General features: G+C 49.5%; 1 protein-coding gene across 4 annotated transcripts; it reads left to right on the forward strand.

Annotated features, from left to right (window-relative positions):
- Positions 1 to 59: 59 nt before the first annotated feature.
- Positions 60 to 20,569, forward strand: STX5 (syntaxin 5). Of its 4 annotated transcripts, none has more exons than XM_019414727.2 (11): positions 60 to 208; positions 912 to 1,155; positions 2,148 to 2,218; positions 2,374 to 2,429; positions 2,544 to 2,614; positions 7,119 to 7,235; positions 7,322 to 7,378; positions 7,553 to 7,634; positions 8,323 to 8,429; positions 8,600 to 8,721; positions 19,817 to 20,569. In XM_019414727.2, exons 2-11 carry the CDS (start codon positions 931 to 933, stop codon positions 19,974 to 19,976), a joined length of 1,068 nt encoding a protein of 355 aa, XP_019270272.1. In that variant the 5' UTR covers positions 60 to 208; positions 912 to 930; the 3' UTR covers positions 19,977 to 20,569. The 4 variants fall into 4 exon arrangements, with proteins under 4 accessions (XP_019270272.1, XP_019270275.1, XP_053755560.1 ...); XM_019414730.2 differs by having other exon boundaries at positions 1,064 to 1,155; XM_053899585.1 differs by having other exon boundaries at positions 61 to 208; positions 997 to 1,155.
- The last annotated feature ends 592 nt before the right edge of the window (positions 20,570 to 21,161 follow it).

Genomic DNA, 21,161 nt, shown 5'->3' on the forward strand with positions numbered 1-21,161 from the left:
CGTTTTTGGTGGGGGGGCGTGTCTCTCTGGTTGCTGTGCTCCAAAAGGTGTGGCACCGCCTTCTCGTCACCGGGGGTGGAGTTACGTGTGGGTGACGTGGCGGCTTCTAGGCTTTGGTCGGGTTTCGGCGGCTTTAGCGCTTGGGGAGGAGGCGGTGACCACCCGGGAGACTGTGGCAGTGGTGGCGGCGGCAGGCGGCAGAGAGGAGGTAGGACTCGCTCTAGAAGGGGTCTGGCCACCGTGTCCGCTCTGGGCAGCGGCTTTCCGGGGGCGGCGACGGCAGGGGGGGAAGGGAACCTGGGGCGAGCGGGCAAGTCCTGCCGGCCCGGCTCGGGATGAGGGAATACTTCGTCGTCCAATCAGGAAAGCCCCTGTTGAGAAAGACGTCGGCATTAGCTAATCGGTGGTCGCAGTCCCCCAGAAGGCGGGATTTGGGCGGGGGTGGGACTTCCTGTTTCAAATAAACACCTAGAGATTTTTTCCCCCTTCCGCCCACCGAAGTGTGTCCTCCTCAGGAGGTCCGTCACCGTTTCTCCCTGAGGAGTCGAAGGGATCCGCGGATACGAGAGGGCCCGGTTAGGGCCTTGGGCAGTTGCACAGGCCGGGCTGGAGCCTCGGGGCCACGGGACCTGCCTCTGGCCCTGTCTCTGTTTCAAGGCCCCCGGCCCGCGCTCTGGCCGCCCGAGCCAAGTTGGAAGAAGAGTCTGAGGAGGGGGAACCGATTGGGTCGGAGAGCGGGCCCTTGCCCGCCGTGGGCCGGCCCCAGGATCGGCGGGTAGCTTTGGGCGCGAAAGTCCGTGCCAGGTGCAGAAGGGATCCGAGGATTTGCTGGCTGGGGCGGGGGGAGGGTGGGGGAAGGATTTATGGGGAAGGAAGCTGCCTAGGGAATGACACTCTCCCCTCCACAACAGTCCGAGGTTATGCGTCTCAATGATCCCGCGGAAACGCTACGGGTCTAAGAACACGGATCAGGGTGTCTACCTGGGTCTCTCAAAGACACAGGTCCTGTCCCCTGCAACTGCTGGCAGTAGCAGCAGCGACATCGCCCCTCTGCCCCCCCCAGCGGCCCTGGTCCCTCCCCCTCCCAACACCATGTCTTGCCGGGATCGGACCCAGGAGTTCCTGTCTGCCTGCAAGTCCCTGCAGAGCCGTCAGGTAAGGACCAGGAGTGGGAAAGGCAGGAGCGAGCCTTACTGAAATCTGGGAGAGGCTGTGCTCCAGCACTGTTGAGGGACTGAATTTTGGGGGTGACACGATGGAGAGCTGATCGGGCTTGGAGGGGGCTGGAGGATCTACTAAGCAACAGGGAATGGGGTGGGCCAGCTATCTAGAGGCAAGGACCTAGACTTTTTTTGTGTGAGAAATCCCCCAGAGGGTAGGGTTGTTACTTTGCAAGGAATATCTCAGGGTGAGAGGTGGCTGCAGTATTTTTGGTTTGGGTAAGGAACACGTTCTAGAAAGAGCCTTTAGCTCAGAGACAGGCACTTTGAATACTGGTTCTGGAATAGTCCTTACCATACGTTTGCTCAGTGACCACAGAATGTTGGGCCAGAAAGTCTAGTGGGACCTCAGTTTTTATATCAGTAAAATGAAAGAAGTTTTCCTGATAAGTAATTTTTGTCAAAATTCCTTTGCAGTGCTTTTTAAAAAATTAGATTCCCTTGTTTCAGTCCAGACTTTCTGAATCAAAGTGGGCCCCGAGTGACTGCAGTTTGAAAGATTTTTACTGCTCTTCTGTATGATCACCAAGAGCTTTCCAGTTATCCTCTTTGATTTCCTGACTGGAGAAACAAAATGTTAATAGTGCCTGTCGTTTATTTAGTGCTTATAACGTACCAGGTATATGACTAAAGTACTTTATAGCCCTGATGCTGCTTGATTCCAGCAACTGCATTTTATACAAGAGGAAATAGATATTCAGAATGGTGCATGTCACTTGCCCCAACCCCTCCAGCTAGTAAGTGGCGGAGTCGAGATTTGAACCTGGGTCCACCTGTGCTCAAATCTGAGCTCTACGTGACGACTACTGACAAGATTAGACTGTCCAGTACAAGAGCTAGAGAGAATTTAGTGGGCACCTGAGGAATAGCGAAAGCTGGAAACGGGGAGGGGGAACTCAAGCTTCACCTCTTGATGTTGCTTTTCAGAATGGAATCCAGACAAACAAGCCGGCTCTGCGTGCTGTCCGGCAGCGTAGTGAATTTACCCTCATGGCCAAGTAAGTTGAGAGAAGTTACGTGGTGGGGTGGTGCGGTGTCTGGGAAGGAGTTGGCTTGCCTTTGGTGGCCTCGGCTGTGAGGGAGCTAATGTGGGAATAGGAATAGGTCCTGTCCTGCTCTTTCTCCTAGTGCCCTCACTAATGCTTGCTTCCAGGCGCATCGGGAAAGACCTCAGCAACACATTTGCCAAGCTGGAGAAGCTGACGATCTGTGAGTTCTTGGGGTCTTTCAGAGATGGGGCAGTGAACCAAAGAGCTCTAAGGAACCGGACTCCCTGAGCCTTGTCTTTGACCTCACCCGTCCTGGCCTCATTTGTCTCTACAGTGGCAAAGCGCAAGTCCCTCTTCGATGACAAAGCAGTGGAAATCGAAGAGCTAACTTACATCATCAAACAGGTGAGCTGCTAGCTGTTGGGAGCTAGCATTCCGGTCAGATCGCTTTCATCAATTTCCCCTTGTCTTGGAGGTCCAGAGCAAGTTTCTGGAGCCAGCCCCAAAGACCTTGCTCATCCATTGAGTCAGTGGACACTCTTTGGTCATGTGCTGTGTACAAAGCCCTGCTGGGCCCTTGCCTCACAAACCTGAGGCAAGAATTCCACCCTGAGGGCTTATTGTCTGTAAGGGGTATCTAGTCCCATACATTCGTACTCAGAACGAGTAGAAGGCAAGTGGCACAAAACTGAGCTTCAAAAAGATGAATGAGACAGCCTGAGGACGCTGGGAAAAAATGTTACAGAGGTGGGTGAAATCTGAACTGGTGTCAAGGCTTGTGTAGAGGCAGTGGAAGAACATTCCAGACAGAGGACACAGGGTGCAGAGGCACGGCTTATAAAAGAAAGTTCATGTCTTTGCTCAGATGTTGTTCGCCCAGGGAGGCCTACCCTGAGCGTGTTGTTTAGTCCTCCGGTGCCCCAAACTGTGCTTTTTTTTAAAAAAATTTTTTTTAACGTTTATTTATTTTTGAGACAGAGAGAGACAGAGCATGAACGGGGGAGGGGCAGAGAGAGAGAGGGAGACACAGAATCGGAAGCAGGCTCCAGGCTCTGAGCCATCAGCCCAGAGCCCGACGTGGGGCTTGAACTCACGGACCGTGAGATCGTGACCTGAGCTGAAGTCGGACGCTTAACCGACTGAGCCACCCAGGCGCCCCCCCAAACTGTGCTTTTTATAGCACTTCATACTTTCTAACATTCTGTATCATTAACTCACTTAATTTATTGTTTCCGTTCCCTCTCATCTACCTCATCCCAGCCCTCAACCAAAAAAAAAAAAAAGAAAAAGAAAAAAAGAGAAAAATATAAGTGCCCCAAGAGCGGAGAGTTTTTTCTTGCTGTTTTTTCATCTTGGGATCATAGATGTATCCCAAATGCCTGGAATAGCGTCTGGTGTAGAAAAGGTGCTCCGTGTTTGTTGACTGAATGACCGCCGGGGGGGAAATACCAGCCTGGAGCACGGATGGGCAGAGAGGCCAGGGAGGAGGCTGCCGCCGCTGTCCAGTGAAAAGATGATGGTGGCAAAGGCCAGGGCAGACGTGTTCAAGAGGTGCCATGCAGGGTAGGAGAGAGAGGATACCAGGAACTATTGGGGCGCTATTGCGTAAGCTTTGAAGAACCACAGCCCGTTCTCAGATAGTCCATTGGTTATGGTGTACCCTTGGGTGAGCTGCCTGACTATTCTGAGCTTCAGTGCCCTCGGAAATAAGAGGGGGCTGATAACAGCACCCACCTCGTAGGGTGGATGTGAGGATTCAGTTGTTTGTTTTTGGAGTCACTCACGTGATGGAGTGAGTTTTAGCTGCCTGGTTCTGGGGGACTCCCCAGTGAACAAGACAGATGGGGTACCTCCCCTTGAGGATTTCCTATCTGAAACTCAACAAGTAGAGTTTGTCAGACGACTTCGGGGTAGTGAATCCCATTAAAGACATAAGAGAAGTGAGTTCCTCAGGGTAGGGGCCTACTTTAGATGGGGTGATATAAGATAATCTGTGAGGGGCGCCTGGGTGGCTCAGTTGGATGAGCGTCCGACTCTTGATTTCAGCTCAGGTCGTGATCCCAGGATCGCGAGATCGAGCCCCATGTCAGGCTCTGTGCTGAGCATGGAGCCTGCTTAAGATCCTCTCTTTCTTGGGGCGCCTGGGTGGCTCAGTCAGTTGAGCATCTGATTTTGGCTCGGGTCAGGATCTCACAGTTCTTGGGTTCAAGCCCTGGGTCAGGCTCTCTGCTGTCAGCACAGAGCCTGCTTTGGATCCTCTGGCCCCCTCTCTGCCCCTCCTCCACTCTCTCAAAATAAATTTAAAAAAATTTTTTTTGAAAGATCCTCTCTTTCTTCCTCTCCCTCTGCTTCTTTCCCCTGCTCACACTCTCTTTCTCTCTCTAAAATAAAATTAAAAAGGAAAGGAAAGGAAAGGATAGTCTGTGAGAAGTGACTCTGAGACCTGAATGGTAAAGGAAAAGCCAGTTATCCAAAGATCTGGTGGGAGCACTTTCCAGAAAATGGGAATAGCAAAGGGAAAGGCCCTGAAGGGTGGGCCACCTTAATGCATCTGATAAACACGAAAGAGGCCAGTGTGGCTGCAGCAGAGCAAGTGAGGAGACTGGGAGGGGATGAGGTTGGGGAAATGGGCAGGGCTGGACCACACAGAGTCAGGTGTGAGCTGCACAAAGAATTTGGTTTGTGTTCTAACTTGAGTGGAAGCTCTTGGAAGATTTTCAGCAGAGGGAGGACCTGCTCCATTTCTGGTTCAAAGCTCACCGTGGTTGCTGTGTAGAGAGCGGATTGTTGCGGGTGGGCTTTAAGGGGAAGGTCATTTAGGAGGCTCTTGGCTATAGTTGAGAGAGCAAAGGTGGTGGTTTGGTCTAGAATAGGGTTAGAAGACAAGTAGCCGAGCGGCTCGATTCGGAGCATCTGGTGGAATCGGCTGGGTTCTCTGTGGGCTCCGTGTAGGCTCCATGTGGATCAAGGGAAAAGAGAGGAGGACGGCTCTCCAGCGTTTGGTCTGGGCAGCTGGCGACTGGCGGTGCCATTTACCAAAACAGAAAAGGAGGGAGAAGGGGGAACAGGTTTTCGTTGGAGGTGGGGGGATTAGGAGTTGTCGTCCACGTTAAGTTTCACCACAAAGCGCAAGTTATAAGCTCCGTAGCGTGCCGTGTGGCGCACAGTAAACGAATATAAGGTGCTGAGTGCCTGGTCAGCGATCAGCCGAGTGTGGCTGCGTTGTGGCACATAGATGGGCTTAGGAGGTACGAATGTGTGACTTAGAAGCTTCTAGCTTGGGCACTTCGGTGGGAAGTGGTGCCGTTTTCTAAGCTAGAACTCTGGGGGGGGGGGTAGATTTTATGGGGAGAAAACCTGGAATGCAGTTTTGGCCACGGGACTCTAGGGAGGGTGCATCAGCTCTGAAGGGACAGCCAGCCAGCAGTGAAAATCATCCATTGGTCTCAGGAATGGTTGCTGTAGGGCGGGGGGACACCTGGGTGGCTTAGTTGGTTAAGCGTCTCACCCTTGATTTACAGCTCACGTCACGATTGCGAGGTTCGTGAGTTCGGGCCCCGCGTCAGGCTCTGTGTTGGTGCAGAGACTGCTTGGTATTCTCTCTCTCTCACTCTCTCTCAGAATAAGTAAATAAACTTATAAAAAAATAAAAAAAGAAAAGAATGGTTGCACCTGGAATACTACCTGGGGCCTATTGGAGAAATTCTAGAAGTTGCCTAATCCAGTTTGTCTTCCAGCCTATTCCTTGAACTCACTATTCCTGACCTCTTCTCCCTGGGCTCCCCACCCCCGACCCCCTGGGCAAGCTTTCTCTGCCACTCTGTGGCCACCTCCTTCATCTCTCTTGTCTCATGTGGCCCTTGGTAACTTGCCAAGCCAGATCGGGGGGCAGAGGATGCCTTGGTCTGGTGTAGAAGGCCTGGCTGTGTTACGGTACCTCCTTATGTGTGACCTCGGATAAGACAGCTTTCACTCTTTTGCAATAAAAATATTTTTTTAATGTTTACTTATGTTGAGAGTGTGTGTATGAGTGGGAAAGGCGCGGGGAGAGAGAGAGAGAGAGAGAGAGAGAGAGAGAGAGAATCCCAAGCAGGCTGTGCACTGTCAGCACAGAACCTGACGTGGGGCTCCATCCCATGAACTGTGAGATCACGACCTGAGCCAAGATCAAGGGTCGCTGCTTAACCAACTGAGGCACCCAGGCTGCCCGCAATAATAATTTTTTAACAGAATTCTGTATATAAAAGGCATTTTGTTGATGTTTCTGGGCCGTCGTGGAGACTTTGACTTCCCTTCTCCTGCCTACTGCACAGGTGCTTTGTCAGTCAGTGTGCTCTGGGCTTGAGATTTTGGCCTTTGAAGCAGTTCTGTGGCCATGTGCCTGGCCTCACAGGGTAGAGTTGGGCCGTAGGGCGAAGAGGGTAAGCAAGTCATTTATTTACAAATGGATGAGACCAGGGGTGCCTGAGTGGCTCAGTCGGTTGGGCATCCGACTTTGGCTCAGGTCCTGATCTCGCTGTCCGTGAGTTCAAGCCCTGTATCGGGCTCTGTGCTGACAGCTCAAAGCCTGTAACCTGCGTAGAATTCTGTGTCTCCCTCCCTCTCTGCCCCTCCCCCACTCATGTTCTGTCTGTCTCTCTCTCTGTGAAAAATAAATAAACATTCAAAAAAAATTTGTATACAAATGGATGAGACCATATTTCACCTCTTCTGGCTCTCCTCTGCAGGGACTGAGCCAGAGCAAAGTCCAGAGCTTGGAACATCCTAGCAGGCCCTTCTGGTCTGACTCTGAAGCACCCTCCCTCCCATTTGTAACTTCCGCCCTGCCCTCCATGCCAGAGCTGTCCATGCGGGAGAGACATTGGCTGAGGAACCCTTTGTTAACAGTTTTTCTGTTGGCTCTCCCTAGGACATCAATAGCCTCAACAAACAAATTGCCCAGCTTCAGGATTTTGTGAGGGCCAAGGGTAGCCAGAGCGGCCGGCACCTGCAAACTCATTCCAACACCATCGTGGTCTCCCTGCAGGTGGGACCTGGGGTTGGTAGAGGGGGAGGCAGAAGGGAGAAAGGTGTTGTCTTCCTTGGCTGATCCTCTCTCTCCTTTTCTTCTAGTCGAAACTGGCCTCGATGTCCAATGACTTCAAATCAGTTTTAGAAGTGAGGACAGAGGTAAGGAAAATCTGTAGGAGGGGTAGGAGTTTGGGGGTAAGGGCCCAAGGGAGAAATGGGGCAGGAACAAGTGGAGGGGTGAAGGTAACAGGGTCAAGGACCAACAAGAGGGCCTCTCTAACACGCCTGCTTCCCAGAGGCCTCAGGACCTTTGCATTTCTTCCCCAACCCCAGAACCTGAAGCAGCAGAGGAACCGGCGGGAGCAGTTCTCCCGGGCGCCTGTGTCAGCCCTGCCCCTTGCCCCCAACCACCTGGGTAAGTCATAGGTGACGAGGGGAGCCTTGAGGGGAAAGACCCAGTTCCTCTGGCTCTGATGGCATCCTCTAATCCCGTGATGGCAGCAGTAGGGTAGGAGAACAGACAAGCAAGGGACGTGCTAGGATTTTCAGAGGTCAAACCTCATTGCTGGCATTCGTGATCCACACTCAGTCTACCACATTCTCGTGTTTGGGGCTGACGTCAGTCACATGCAGTACGATGACGGTTTCTAATCTTTTCGTGCACTTCATTCGCATTCTCTCACTTAATTTTGTTTTTAATGTTTATTTTTGCGAGAGAGAGAGGGAGGGGGAGAGAGAGAGAGAGATGAGCACAAGCCAGGGAGGGGCAGAGAGAGCAGGAGACAAAGGATCTGAAGTAGGCTCTGTGCTGACAGCAGCGAGCCCGATGCAGGGCTCAAACTCACAAACCGTGAGATCATGACCTGCGCCAAAGTTGGATGCTCAATCAACTGAGCTACCCAGGCGCCCCTCTCTCACTTGTCACCACCCCCCTCTGGGAAAGCAGTTGTTACTATCCCCCATTTTACAGTTGAGGAAGCCGAGGCTCAGAGAGGTTAAATGATTTGTCCAGGGTCACAAGGCTATTAAGTGCCAGAGCTGGGAGTCACATCCAGAGCACGTGGGCTTTGAACCTAAGAAGTGCTTTTTCTTTCTCTCCGTAGGGGGCAGTGCTGTGGTTTTGGGGGCGGAGTCCCGTGCCTCCGGGGATGTGGCCATTGACATGATGGACCCTCGGACCAGCCAGCAGCTGCAGCTCATTGATGAGCAGGTACCTGGGCTCTGAACTGGGGAGGAGATGCTCCTTTGTCCTCCCCTGTGGGCCACCAGCAAGGGCTGAAATGGGCCTTGCGTGGAATGGCAAGCGGGGACGGTCCTAAAGAGGCAGGCTCTACCCTGAGGAAGCTCCCAGTGCTCATGTGTGCTCTCTCTCCTCTGAAGGATTCCTACATCCAGAGCCGGGCAGACACCATGCAGAACATTGAGTCCACGATTGTCGAGCTGGGCTCCATCTTTCAGCAGTTGGCGCACATGGTTAAGGAGCAGGAAGAGACCATCCAGAGGTGAGACTCTCTCTTCCACCCTAGACAGAAGGACCTTCTCCTCTCCATAGGGTGGCATCCTAAAGCTCCCCCAGGGACAGCTTGATGCCCTTTGGAAGAGTAGAGTAAATCTGGCCCACCCACAGGGCCAAGTCCATCCATTCAACAAGTGTTTACTGAGCACCTGTTTCATGCTCGGCGACATTCTAGGTGTTGGGGATGTAGTGATGAGTAAGACCGTGGAGTCTCCATAGTATAGGTACGGAAGTCAATTGGGCAGGTGAGGGCAGCTGTTCAAAAGAATTGACAAGAAATTTCCGGGTAGTGATAAGGTCTACAGGGAGAATTATAACAGGATGACGTGTTAAGAAAGTGACTGAGTAGTTGCCTATCGATGGACTCTTAGGGTTCTTCCATATCTTGGCTGTTGTAAATAATGCTCCAGTGAACATAGGGGTGCATGTATCGTTTTGAGTTAGTGGTCTTTGGAGGGCTTTTTTTGTTGGTTTTTTTTTGGATAAACGCCCAGTAGAATTACTGGATTGTATGGTAGTTCTATGTTTCTTTTTTCTTTTTTTTTAGTTTATTTATTTATTTTGAGAGGGTAGTGGGCAGAGGGAGAGAGAGAATCCCAGTCAGGCTCTGCATTATTGGTACAGATCCCAATACGGGGCTCAAACCCACAAACCGTGAGATCATGACCTGGGCTGAAGTTGAGTCGGACGCTTAACTGGCGGAGCCACCCAAGCGCCCCTATTTTTAATTTTCTGAGGAATCTTCTTGCTGTTTCCCACGATCTCTGTATCAGTTTACATTTCTACCAACTGTGCACAAGGGTTTCTTTCCTCCACATCCTCGCCGACACTTGTTCTTTCTTTCTTTTGTTTTTTTTTAACCATTCTGACAGGTAGGAAGTCACGTATCTCATTGTGGTTTTGGTTTGCATGCTGACGAGTGATGTTGAGCATCTTTTCATGTGCTTGTTGGTCATCTGGATGTCTTCGCTGGAAAAACATCTACTTAGACTCTGCCCGTGTTTTAATTGGATCGTTTATGGAGTTCTTGCTGTTGAGTTGTATAAGGTCGTTCTATATTTTAGATATTGGCCCCTTATCAGATATATGACTTGCAAACTTTTCTCCCTCACAGTAGAAACGAACTTTGCCGATCATTTTCTTTGTTGTGCAAAAGCTCTTTAGTTTGGTTGTACTCCCATTTGTTATTTATGCTTTTGTTGCCCTTGCCTGCGACGTCGGGTCCAAAACACATGGCGCTAAGTGATGTCAAGGAGTCTACCACCTATGGTTTCTTCTAGGATTTTTATGGTTTCAGGTCTGACATTCGAGTCTTTAATCCGTTTTGAGTTTCTTTTTGTGTATGGTGTAAGAAAGTGGTCCAGTTCCATTCTTTTGCATGGAGCTGTCCAGTTTTCCCAACACCATTTATTGAAGTGATTGTCTGACAGTTACCCATTGTATAGTCTTATCTTCTTTGTTGTAGACCAATTGATGTTACGTGGGTGGATGTATTCCTGGGCTCTCTCTCATGTTCCGTTGATCTTTGTGTCTGCATTTGTGCCGGTATTAGTTACTACGGTTTTTTTTTCTTTTTCTTTTTTACTGTTTATTTTGAGAGAGAGAGAGAGAGAGAGAGCGCGCGCGCAAGTAGGGGAGGGCTAGAGAGAGAGAGGGAGGGAGAGAATCCCAAGCAGGCTCTGCACCATCAGCGCGGAGCCCGACATGGGTCTTGAACCCATGAACCATGAGATCATGACTTGAGCCAACACCATGAGTTGGACACTTAACCGACTGAGCCACCCAGGCACCCCTGATTACTAATGTTTTGTAGTATAGTTTGAAATCAGGGAGTGTGATATCTCCGGCTTTGTTCTTTCTCAAGATTGCTCTGGCTATTCAATTTTATGATTCCATAAAATTAGTGTAATTTTTGATAAGGTTGGATTTCTACCATTTTACTGTTTGCTTTTTCTTTTTCCTGTTTTCTTAAGTGGCTCCTCTAGGGATTACATCATCAGCTTTTACAGCCTCCTTCATGTGAAATGGAAGAACTTCGCAACCCTCTCATCCAGCCTTTACACTCTAGTTGTCGTATCTGTTGCACTTACATACGTTCGAAATCCCCTAATCCAGTATTATGGTTTTTGTTTCACAGAAATTAAAAGGAAAAAATTGTCTTTCGATTTACTTCTCTGTTGACCATTTCCAGCGCTCTCCATTCCTTCCTGGATATCCAGTTTCTGTCTGGTATCACTTCCCGTTAACCTGAAGAACTTTCTGTAGCATTTTTTGTAGTGCAGATCTGCTGGCATGTTTTACTTTCCTTTTATCTGAAAATTTTTTTATTTCACTTTTATTCTCTTTCCCCCCTTTTTTTTTTTAAATGTTTTTTGTTTTTGAGAGAGAGAGAGAGAGAGAGAGAGAGCATGAGTGGGGGAGGGGCAGAAAGAGAGGGAGACACAGGATCTGAAGCAGGCTCCAGGCTCCTGTCTGTCAGCGCAGAGCCCGACATGGGGCTCGAACTCCCAAACTGTAAGATCATGACCTGAGCTGAAGTCGGCGCTCAACCAACTGAGCCACCCAGGCACCCTTCTTTCCCTCTGTTTTTTAAGTTTATTTATTTTGAGAGAGAGAGCGTGCACGCAGGGGAGAGGCAGAGAGAGAGAGAGGGAAAGACTGAGAATCCCATGCAGGTTCCACACCGCCAGCGCAGAGCCCAATGCAGGGCTGGAACTTACGAACTGTGAGATCATGACCTGAGCTGAAACCAAGAGTCAGATGCTTAACATACTGAGCCAACCAGGCGTCTCTCTCTCGCTCTCTCTTCTTTGAATTTATTTATTTTGAGAGAGACAGACAGACAGACAGTGTGTGGAGAGAGGTGGGGCAGAGAGAATCCCAAGCAGGCTCTGAATAGTGCAGAGCCCGATGCTGCGCTTGAACTCAAACCGTGAGATCATGACCTGAGCTGAAGTTGGATGCTTAATCAACTGAGTGACCCAGGTACCCCTCCTTTGTTTTTGTTTTTTTTTAAATGTTTACTTATTTTGAAAGAGAGAGAGTATTAGAGCAGCATGTGTGCACACACGAGCCGGGGAGGGACCAAGAGAGGGAGACAGAGAATCCCAAGCAGGCTCCACACTGTCAGCAAAGAGCTGTCGCGGGGCTCGATCCCACAGACCATGAGATCATGACCTGAGCTGAAAAGTCAGGACACTTAACCGATTGAGTCACCCTGGTGCCCCTGTTTTGTAGTTGTTTTTTGTTGTTGTTGTTGTTATTTTTATTTATTTTAATTTTTTAATGCTTATTTATTATTGAGAGACAGACTGCGAACAGGGGAGGGGTAGAGAGAGAGGGAGACACAGAATCAGAAGCAGGCTCCAGGCTGTCAGCACAGAGCCCGACGTGGGGCTTGAACTCACAAACCGCAAGATCATGACCTGAGCTGAAGTCAGACGCTTAACCAACTGAGCCACCCAGGCACCCCCTTTTTTTTTTTTTTTTTTTAAGGTTTATTTATTTTTGAGAGAGACAGAGTACAAGCAGGGGAGGGGCAGGGAGAGAGGGAGACACAGAATCTGAAGCAGGTTCCAGGCTCTGAGCTGTCAGCACAGAGTCCATCGCGGGGCTCAAACTCATGGACCCGCGAGATCATGACCTGAGCCAAAGTCGGACGCTCAACCGACTGGGCCACCCAGGTGCCCGTTTTGTGTTTTTAAAGGTAGGCTCTATGCCCAGTGTGAACGCACAACCCCAAGTTCAAGAGCCGCAGGCTCCACTGGCTGAGCCAGCTAGGCGACCCTACCCTCATTCTATAGAGAAGGATGTTTCCCCTGGTTATAGAATTCTGGATTTATGGTTTTTCTCTTTAAGCACTTCAGATGTATCACTCTACTCTCTTTTGGTCTTTTTTGTTCTTAATGAGAAGGCAGTGGTAACATGAACTGTTTATGTGATGTCTTTCTCTCTGGCTACTTTTCAGTTGTTTGGGGGTTTTTTGTTTGTTTTGTTTTGTCTTTGTTTTTCAGCAGTTGACCAGCATGTGTCCAGATGTCACTTTGTTTGCATTTATTTCTCTTTCTTGGGGTTGGCTGAGCCTCTTGAATGTGTACATTTGTATCTTTCACAAAGTTTCAGAACTGTCTGGCTGTTACTTACTCAGACCGCGCCCAGTTCCTCCCACAATTTCAGCCTCTTCAGCTCAGTACAAGGGGGGCCAGCGGCAGAGAGAGGGGCAGAAGGAGATGTGGGAGGTAGAGGAATCCACACGGCTCCGCGTGCCTGCCCACTTGCTCTTAGGCCTTTTGGCAGCACGCAGTCTTGGTTGATCTTTATTCCCCAGGGCGCCTAGCAGAGTGCTTTCACGCTGGGGTATAGGTCGAATGAAACTGGTGAACACCTGGATTTGTATAAAGCAGGTTTCCCTGTGCTGATCCATTAAGCAGCCTCACATATTTAATTAGGCAGAGGTGAAGAAGATAGGTCCCTGGCCTCACACTTGGAGACTCAGATTCCGTGGATGTGAGTGGAGTGGCCCGCCAGGAATCTCCCATTTTTATGTAAGCTCAGAGGGTTCTTCTATTTATTTATTTTAAATTTTTTCTTTAATGTTTTATTTTTGAGAGAGAGGGAGACACAGAATCCGAAGCAGGCCCCAGGCTCCGAGCTGTCAGCACAGAGCCCGACGCGGGGTTCGAACCCACAGACTGTGAGATCATGACCTGTAAGCTCAGAGGGTTCTGCTGAGCATCCAAGTTTGAGAACCACTGGTTAATAGGATGTTTGTTTATTCAACAACTATGGTACCGGCCATTTATAAGGTGCTGTGAGTACAGCTGTCTTGGTCTTAGAATCAAGAGACTTCAAAAGACTGACACTTACTTGGTTCAACTGATACCTCGGGAACTCCTTACTGGCCTGTTCCACAGACACTCCACAGCTCCTCAGGCTGTGATGTATTTTGAATGTTAGAATATTACTGTAGATCCAGTGAGACAGAATTATAAAAGGCATTGGGGTTCTGTGTCCATCGCGTACGTGTTTTAAATAGTTAACACGATAGCACGCGTGCAACTTTACCTTCTAGTCTTCCTTGCAACAGCGTCCTAAGTATCTTTCAGCGTTAGTATTCATTTGGTCGTTGGTTTAGCAAACACCTGTTGTCGCGGCTGCGAGCTAGTCCTGCTGGAAATGGGGATAGGACGGTGAAAGACAGTCCTGGTCCTCGTGGAGCTCATGTCCACTCGAAGCGTCATACGCTGACAGTTGCAGTTCAGCATGGGAAGGGCAGGAAGTGAAGGAGATAAGGGAACTCAGACTAGGTACCTCTTTCTAGAAGTAAAAAAAATACCGAGCTAAGTCTTGAGGAGGAATGCCAGCCGAAGAAGGGGAAAGAAAAGGCCATTCTCTGGGGGGGGGGGCGGGGAGGACCAGCTCAGAAATGAAAAAGAGCTTGGGTGGATTCCAAGAATGCAGCACTACCGCACAGGGCATGGGGGGTGGTGAGGAAGGGAACCGGAGGGGGCAGGGCCGGGTCGCAAAGGGCCGGTGTGCCACAGCAAGGAGTTTGTGCTCAGGGCGAGAATACAGGATGAAGTAGATTGGCGCTGGGTAAAGGGACGAGCTTTGTTCTGGACATGCCGAGTGCCAGATGGGACATCCGAGTGGCATGTGATGTGTGGTCTGATACTCAGAAGAGACTTGGGGGAGTCTGTGGCCTCCCTGATGAGGGAGGCCTCAACCAACTAAGCCACCCAGGGGCCTCTTAAGTTTTGTTTTTAATGTTTATTTATTTTTGAGAGAGTGCAGGCGGGGGAGGGGCAGAGAGAGAGAGGGAGACACAAAATCTGAAGCAGATTCCAGGCTCTGAGCTGTCAGCACAGAGTCCGACGCGGGGCTTGAACCCACAAACCGTGAGATCATGACCAGAGCTGAAGCTGGACGCTTAACCAACTGAGCCACCCAGGGGCCCCCTGAAAGGATGAAAGTTTTAAAATAGACCTAAACTTGGGGCGCCTGGGTGGCTCAGTCGGTTAAGCGGCCGACTTTGGCTCGGGTCATGATCTCGCGGTCCGTGAGTTTGAGCCCCGCATCGGGCTCTGTGCTGACCGCTCGGAGCCTGGAGCCTGTTTCAGATTCTGTGTCTCCCTCTCTCTGACGCTCCCCCGTTCATGCTTTGTCTCTCTCTGTCTCAAAAATAAATAAACATTAAAAAAATAATAATAATAAAATAGACCTAAACATTCTTCTCTTTGCTTCCTGCATGCCGGTAGATCTGGATTTGAGCACCCTCTTTAGAAACCACTGATGTAGGGGCACATGGGTGGCTCAGTTGGTTGGGCATCTGGCTCTTGATTTCAGCTTGGGTCATGATCTCATAGTTTGTGAGCTCGAGCCTCACATAAGGCTCTGCGCTGACAGTGTGGAACCTGCTTGGGATTCTCTCTCTCCCTCTGTGCCCCTCCCTTGATCTCTCTTTCTCTCTCTCAAAATAAATAAATGAAATAAACTTAAAAAAAAAAAAAAAGTAATTTAGTCCTAAGTTCTTCAGTATGTGGATTCCTGGGTCCCATCCTAGACTTTCTGGACGTGAGACATGAGAATTTTCATTTAGGGGATGCCTAAAAGGTGTTTCTTTGAAAAGAAAAAAAAAAATTTAACATTTATTTATTATTGAGAGACAGAGAGCCACAGAGCCTGAGCAGGGGAGGGGCAGAGAGAGGGGGAGACACAGAATCTGAAGCAGGCTCCGGGCTCTGAGCTGTCAGCACAGAGCCCAACGCAGGGCTTGAACTCACAAACTGTGAGATCATGTCCCGAGCCGAAGTCGGATGCCCAACCGACCGAACCACCCAGGCACCCCAAAGGTGTTTCTTATTTTTTCTAAGGGTATGAAAACTGCTGATCTGTTACTCTCTTTGTTTTCTTTTTCACACCATTTTATAAATTATGAAATTTCTAACTAGAAAAGTGGGGAGAATAGTACAATGAATGCCTATACGTTCCTTTTACCCCGATTCGCTTAGTATTTTATCGTATTTGCTTTCCTTCTCTCTCTCTCTCTCTTTTTTTTTTTTTTTATTCTGAATCATTTGAAAGTAAGTGCAAAGATCATGATGTTTTTATCCCTGAATACTTTGGCACACATCTGCCAAGTTCTGGTATTCTCCTGACCGGCCACAGTGCCATTATCATAGCTAAGAAAACGAACAGTTCTCTAGCACTGTCCAGTATTTAGTGCATACTGAAATTTCCCCAGCTGTTCTTAAAAACTGCTAGAAAAGGGGGTGCCTGGGTGGCTCAGTCGGTGGAGTCTACGACTTCGGCTCAGGTCATGATCTCACGGTCTGTGGGTTCGAGTCCCGCGTCGGGCTCTGTGCTGACAGCTCAGCCTGGAGCCTGCTTCGGGTTCTGTGTCTCCCTCTCTCTCTGACCCTCCCCTGTTCATGGTCTGTCTCTCTCTGTCTCAAAAATAAATAAACATTAAAATAAATTTTTTTTTAAACTGCTAGATAAGAGTCGCTAAAATGCTAAAAGCATTTTTTTTCCCCCTTCAAGACCCAGGCAGTATTGACAGGTGGCATTAGATTGTTTTGCCTCTTTAGTCTGCCTTCTGAAGCTTTGCTTCTCGTGGCACGGACTTTCCTTTCAAGAGGCCAGTGCCTCTTACAGAAAGTCCCACGCGTGTATTTATCCAGTGTTGCCTCACGATTGGATTTAGGTTCTAGATTTTTGGCCAGCTGTGTAGGTGATTGTTATCAGTAGGCACGTGGTGAGGTCATCCTTTTCTTGGCGATGCCAGGTTTGGTCACTTGTTGACTGTGGTGACCATCCCACCAAGTTTTCCATGGGGTGACGATTTGAGGCCGTGTGAACTTGCAGCTCCTTCCGCCCATGATGGTCCTTGCCTGATTCATTTGTAACATTGTATCTGGCAACATGGCAATTCTCTTATTCTTTCCTCTCTGCTACATTTTTACAGCTGGAATCCTTCTGGAAAGAAGGAGCTTTCTCAGGGCGCCTGGGTGGTTCAGTCAGTTGAGCATCCTAACTTCGGCTCGGGTCATGATCTCACGGTTCCTGAGTTTGAGCCCTGCTATGCTGACAGCTCAGAGCCTGGAGCCTGCCTCAGATGCTGTGTCTCCCTCTCTCTCTGCTCCTCCCTTGCTCACATCCTGTCTCTCTCTCTCAAAAACAGACATTTTTAAAAAATTTAAAAAAATCTTTTTAATGTTTATTTGTTTTTGAGAGACAGGGAGAGAGAGACAGAGTGAGAGCGGGGGAGGGGCAGAGAGAGGGGGAGACACAGCATCTGAAGCAGGCTCCAGGCTCTGAGCTGTCAGCACAGAGCCCGTTGTAGGGCTGAAACTCATGAACCGTGAGATTGTGATCTGAGCCGAAGTCGGACGCTTAACTGAGCCGCACAGGTGCCTCCCCCCATTTTTTTTTTTTTTTTAAAAAGGTTTCTTGGGCGCCTGGGTGACTCAGTTAAGTGTCTGACTTCAGCTTAGGTCATGATCTTGTGGTTCGTGGGTTCGAGCCCCACATCAGGCTCTGTCCTGACAGCTCAGAGCCTGGAGCCTGCTTCAGATTCTGTGTCTCCCCTCTCTCTCTGCACCTCCCCTGCTCGTGTGCGCTCTCTCTCTCTCTCAAAAATAAACAAACGTTAAAAAAAAAATTTTTTAAAGGAGGTTTTTCTCTTTAAACATTACTAGGAATAATGGATTATTTTTACTCAATGTAAGATAATCCATTACCATTATTATTTTATGTTTATTTATTTTGAGGGGGGGAGGGAGGGGGTAGAGAGAAAGGGAGGAAGATTATCCCAGGCAGGCTCTGCACCATCAGTGCAGAGCCCAATGTGAGGCTCGAACTCACGAACCATGAGATCATGACCTAAGCAGAAGTCGGGCACTTAACCTACTGAGTCACACAGGCACCGCCATCATCATTGTTACTATTTTTTAATATTTATTTTAGAGACAGAGTGTGAGCGGGAGAGGGGTTAGAAAGAGGGAGACACAGAATCCGAAGCAGGCTCCAGACTCTGAGCTGTCAGCACAGAGCCTGACATGAGGCTCGAACCCACGAACCATGGGATCGTGACCTGAGCCAGAGTTACACACAACCAGCTGAGCCACCCGGGTGCCCCATCATTATTTTGTTATTACAGTCAGATTTCCTAAACCTGGCCATGTGGAGCTCCTTAAAGGCAGCTTCTGTATCCTCTGAACATGACCCAACTCCTCTGTTGGTCCTTAGGAAGCTTTGGGGAAACTTACACTCCGAAAACTAAAATCTCAGATCTCTGAATTGTGGTCAAATAATCTTTCCAGTCCCTAGGTTTAGTGTTTTCTTCCATTCAACCTCCTTTTTATTGTCATCCCCAACGTACACACACCTTCTCGTGCTCTGGGTTTTCCTGCCTCTCCATCCATCCACCCCTTTGTCCTCCCCACCTTGCAGACTTGTTCCCTTTCTATTTTCTTCAGCCTTCTTCCCAAGCCATTATTTTCCACCCCCGTCATTTCCATCTTTACTCCCCCCCTACTTTCTCCGAGTATCCTGCCAATACCTAATTTTTCACCACCAGTACCCTCTCCCATTAGTTTTCATTCATGGATTCCCATTTAAAATCTTTCTTAGGCCAAGGGTGCCTGGGTGGCTCCGTCAGTTGGGTGTCCTACGCTTGATTTCGGCTTGGGTCATGATCTCATGGTTTGTGGTTTCGGGCCCTGAGGCGGGCTCTGCACTGACAGTGTGGAGCCTGCTTGGGATTCTCTCTCCCTCTCTCTCTCTGCCCCTCCCCTGTGCACGCTCTCTCTGCCTCTCTCAAAATAAATAAATTAATTTAATTTAATTTAAAAAGTTTAAAATCTTTCTTATGCCTGACTGCATTGACTATCCATTTTTGTTAAGTAAAGCCATTCCTAATGGTCAAGATGAGCTTTCTGGGGTATGCCAGTGGAATCCACACTGAGAAATGAAATTCCAGCCCAGAGGTAGGAAACCTGATACTAATTGAGTTATAGCCACTCTGATATAAATAGGGAATCATGTACAGTCCAGGCTCCTGTATCTGAATTCGTTTTAAATGTATTCATGTGTGTAATCTCTCCACTTAACACGGGGCTTGAACTCAACAACCCCAAGATCAAGAGTCACATGCTCTTTTGAATAAGCCAGCCGGCACCCCTGGGCTCTTGTATTTGGACAGAGATTAGTTCACAGTTCTCACGAGCACCTTCTGAGGACCTTGGGCTTACAGCCACTGGCCCAGCCTCTCATGTTCCAACTGGATTACAAGGCTCCACCTTTTCTGTCCCCAGAGCTCAGAGAGGTCTCTGCTCCCAGGGACTCCCTTTGCAAAGACCTGGGTTTGCATTGGGTTTTCAGGATTGCATATGCAGTTTGGCGGGGAAATGTTTTACTTTCCTCAGCGGTGTCTCAAGAGGTGGCCCTTCGTCTGAGGACTTCTCTATATGCTGGAGAGACATGTTCGACTAATTGCAGGGCTTTTCTTCTCCCCTGACTTCCTGTCCATATCATGCAGTTTTTCTTCCTGTCTTAACTCAGAGCTGGGATTTCCTAACTCTAATGATCTATGGATGTTCCCCCCCCCCCCCCGCCCCCGCCTTGTTACAAATTCAATACTGTTTTTTAGACGAAAATCAATAAATCCTGATGAGCAAAAAATTCAAATAGCCAACATTTTGGCGGCTCTTACTAAGGGTTGGGCACCTTCTGTTAACTCATTTAAGGCCGACAACAACCGGAGAGGCCGGGTCGGTGTATCCTCATTTTCCCTCCTTTGCAGTTGAGGAAAATGAGTCGGGAGGCTGAATGACTGGCTCAGGATCATAAGCTAATAAGTTGCAGAGCTAATTTTCAAACCAGAGCCAAGACTTGTCTACGTTACCCTTCCAGAGCTTTCTCTGGACACAAGTGCATATACACAAAAATGGGATCACAATGTATGTACCTACTTCCCACTCCCACACGTTGTGACTATCTTCCCGTGTCCGTAACTATAGTATAATAGCCTTCTTTTTAATCCAGTGTCCTTCTCTTTCCTGTTTTGGCTCTGTCCCCAGGATCGACGAGAACGTGCTGGGAGCCCAGCTGGATGTTGACGCCGCCCATTCAGAGATCCTCAAGTACTTCCAGTCGGTCACCTCTAACCGGTGGCTCATGGTCAAAATCTTCCTCATCCTCATTGTCTTCTTCATCATCTTTGTGGTCTTCCTTGCCTGAACCCTCTCTACTCTGAGGCACTTCGTGGGGGTTTGGAACCCTTTTGGGAGGGCAGGTGGCCAGTGCTGCCGCTGAGCCTGTGCAGGGTGCTGGGGAGAAAGGCCCTGTTTCCCTAGAACTGCTGAGAATGGCCACTGCCCCTGACCCCTGACCCTTTGCCTCTGGCCACCCTGTCCTCCCCTCACCACCCTCAGGCCCACGAAACACACGGTTCTGGATTTGTACTCTGCTGTGAAGTGGCTGGAAGAGAGCAGAGGCCAACTGGGGGCCTGTGGAGGAGGTTGTCTCCACTAGGTAGGAGATTTTTAGAAACTCCCCAGCCTCTTCCAAAGGAAACTTTGGCAGCAAGGGGAGATGATGCCGTTTCCCCACCTTCCTGCGAGTGAGGAGAGGAAGCGAAACTGCCCCCCTGGGACCAACTTTCCCATCTGGGTTAGAATTTGACCTTTCTTCTTCCTTTCTTCACCACGTGAGGCAGGGGGCCCTGAGCCCCTCGGCTGCCCGCACAACCCCAACTCTGGCTGCTGGTGACTCTCTCTGCCAAATGTGCTGCAGCCCGTTTTCTCCCAATTACAGCAAGACTGTCAGCCTCACTGGCCCTGTCGTCATTTCTGGGTGGGAGCGTCGAAGGGCCTATGCAGTGAGCACACCGCCCAGTACAGGGACCGAAAGGCCAGGCCAACGGCTTGAAGGGCCAGGCTTTGGGTCCCATGTACACAACTGCCTCCAGGTGGAGGAGGACTCAAGTGCAGCATTTCATTAGCATGGAAACTTCCCTTCGGAGGGGGAATCGGGACCCCAGAGGGGGTCCTTGTTTGGTAGCAACTTCCAGGACCATCTCTAGGAGCATTTGTACCTGTTTCAGCTGCATCCTCTGACCAGCTGGCCCCGTTTTTCCTTACGCTGGATGACACAGGAGCTCTGCCTGCTGCAAGGAGTGAAAGGCGAAGAATCTGTTCCCCGCTCCAACTGAGGCTCTTGGTCCCCTCCAAGCCCCTCATCCAAGCCAGTCACAGGAGGATGGAGGCCTGCCTGGAATATCCACCCTCTGGGGAAGTTCATATGCTTCTTGGCCAGGACCCACAACCAAGTTTCTGAGGTTACTGGAGTCCCTCCCCCCCCATCTCACACACCCCAAAAGCAGCTCAAGCTACAGGAAAACAATAACCATACACCAAGCTGGCC

Source organism: Panthera pardus, unplaced genomic scaffold, assembly GCF_024362965.1.
Source record: "Panthera pardus isolate Hobbes unplaced genomic scaffold, ASM2436296v1 HiC_scaffold_12, whole genome shotgun sequence".
Taxonomy (NCBI): domain Eukaryota; kingdom Metazoa; phylum Chordata; class Mammalia; order Carnivora; family Felidae; genus Panthera; species Panthera pardus.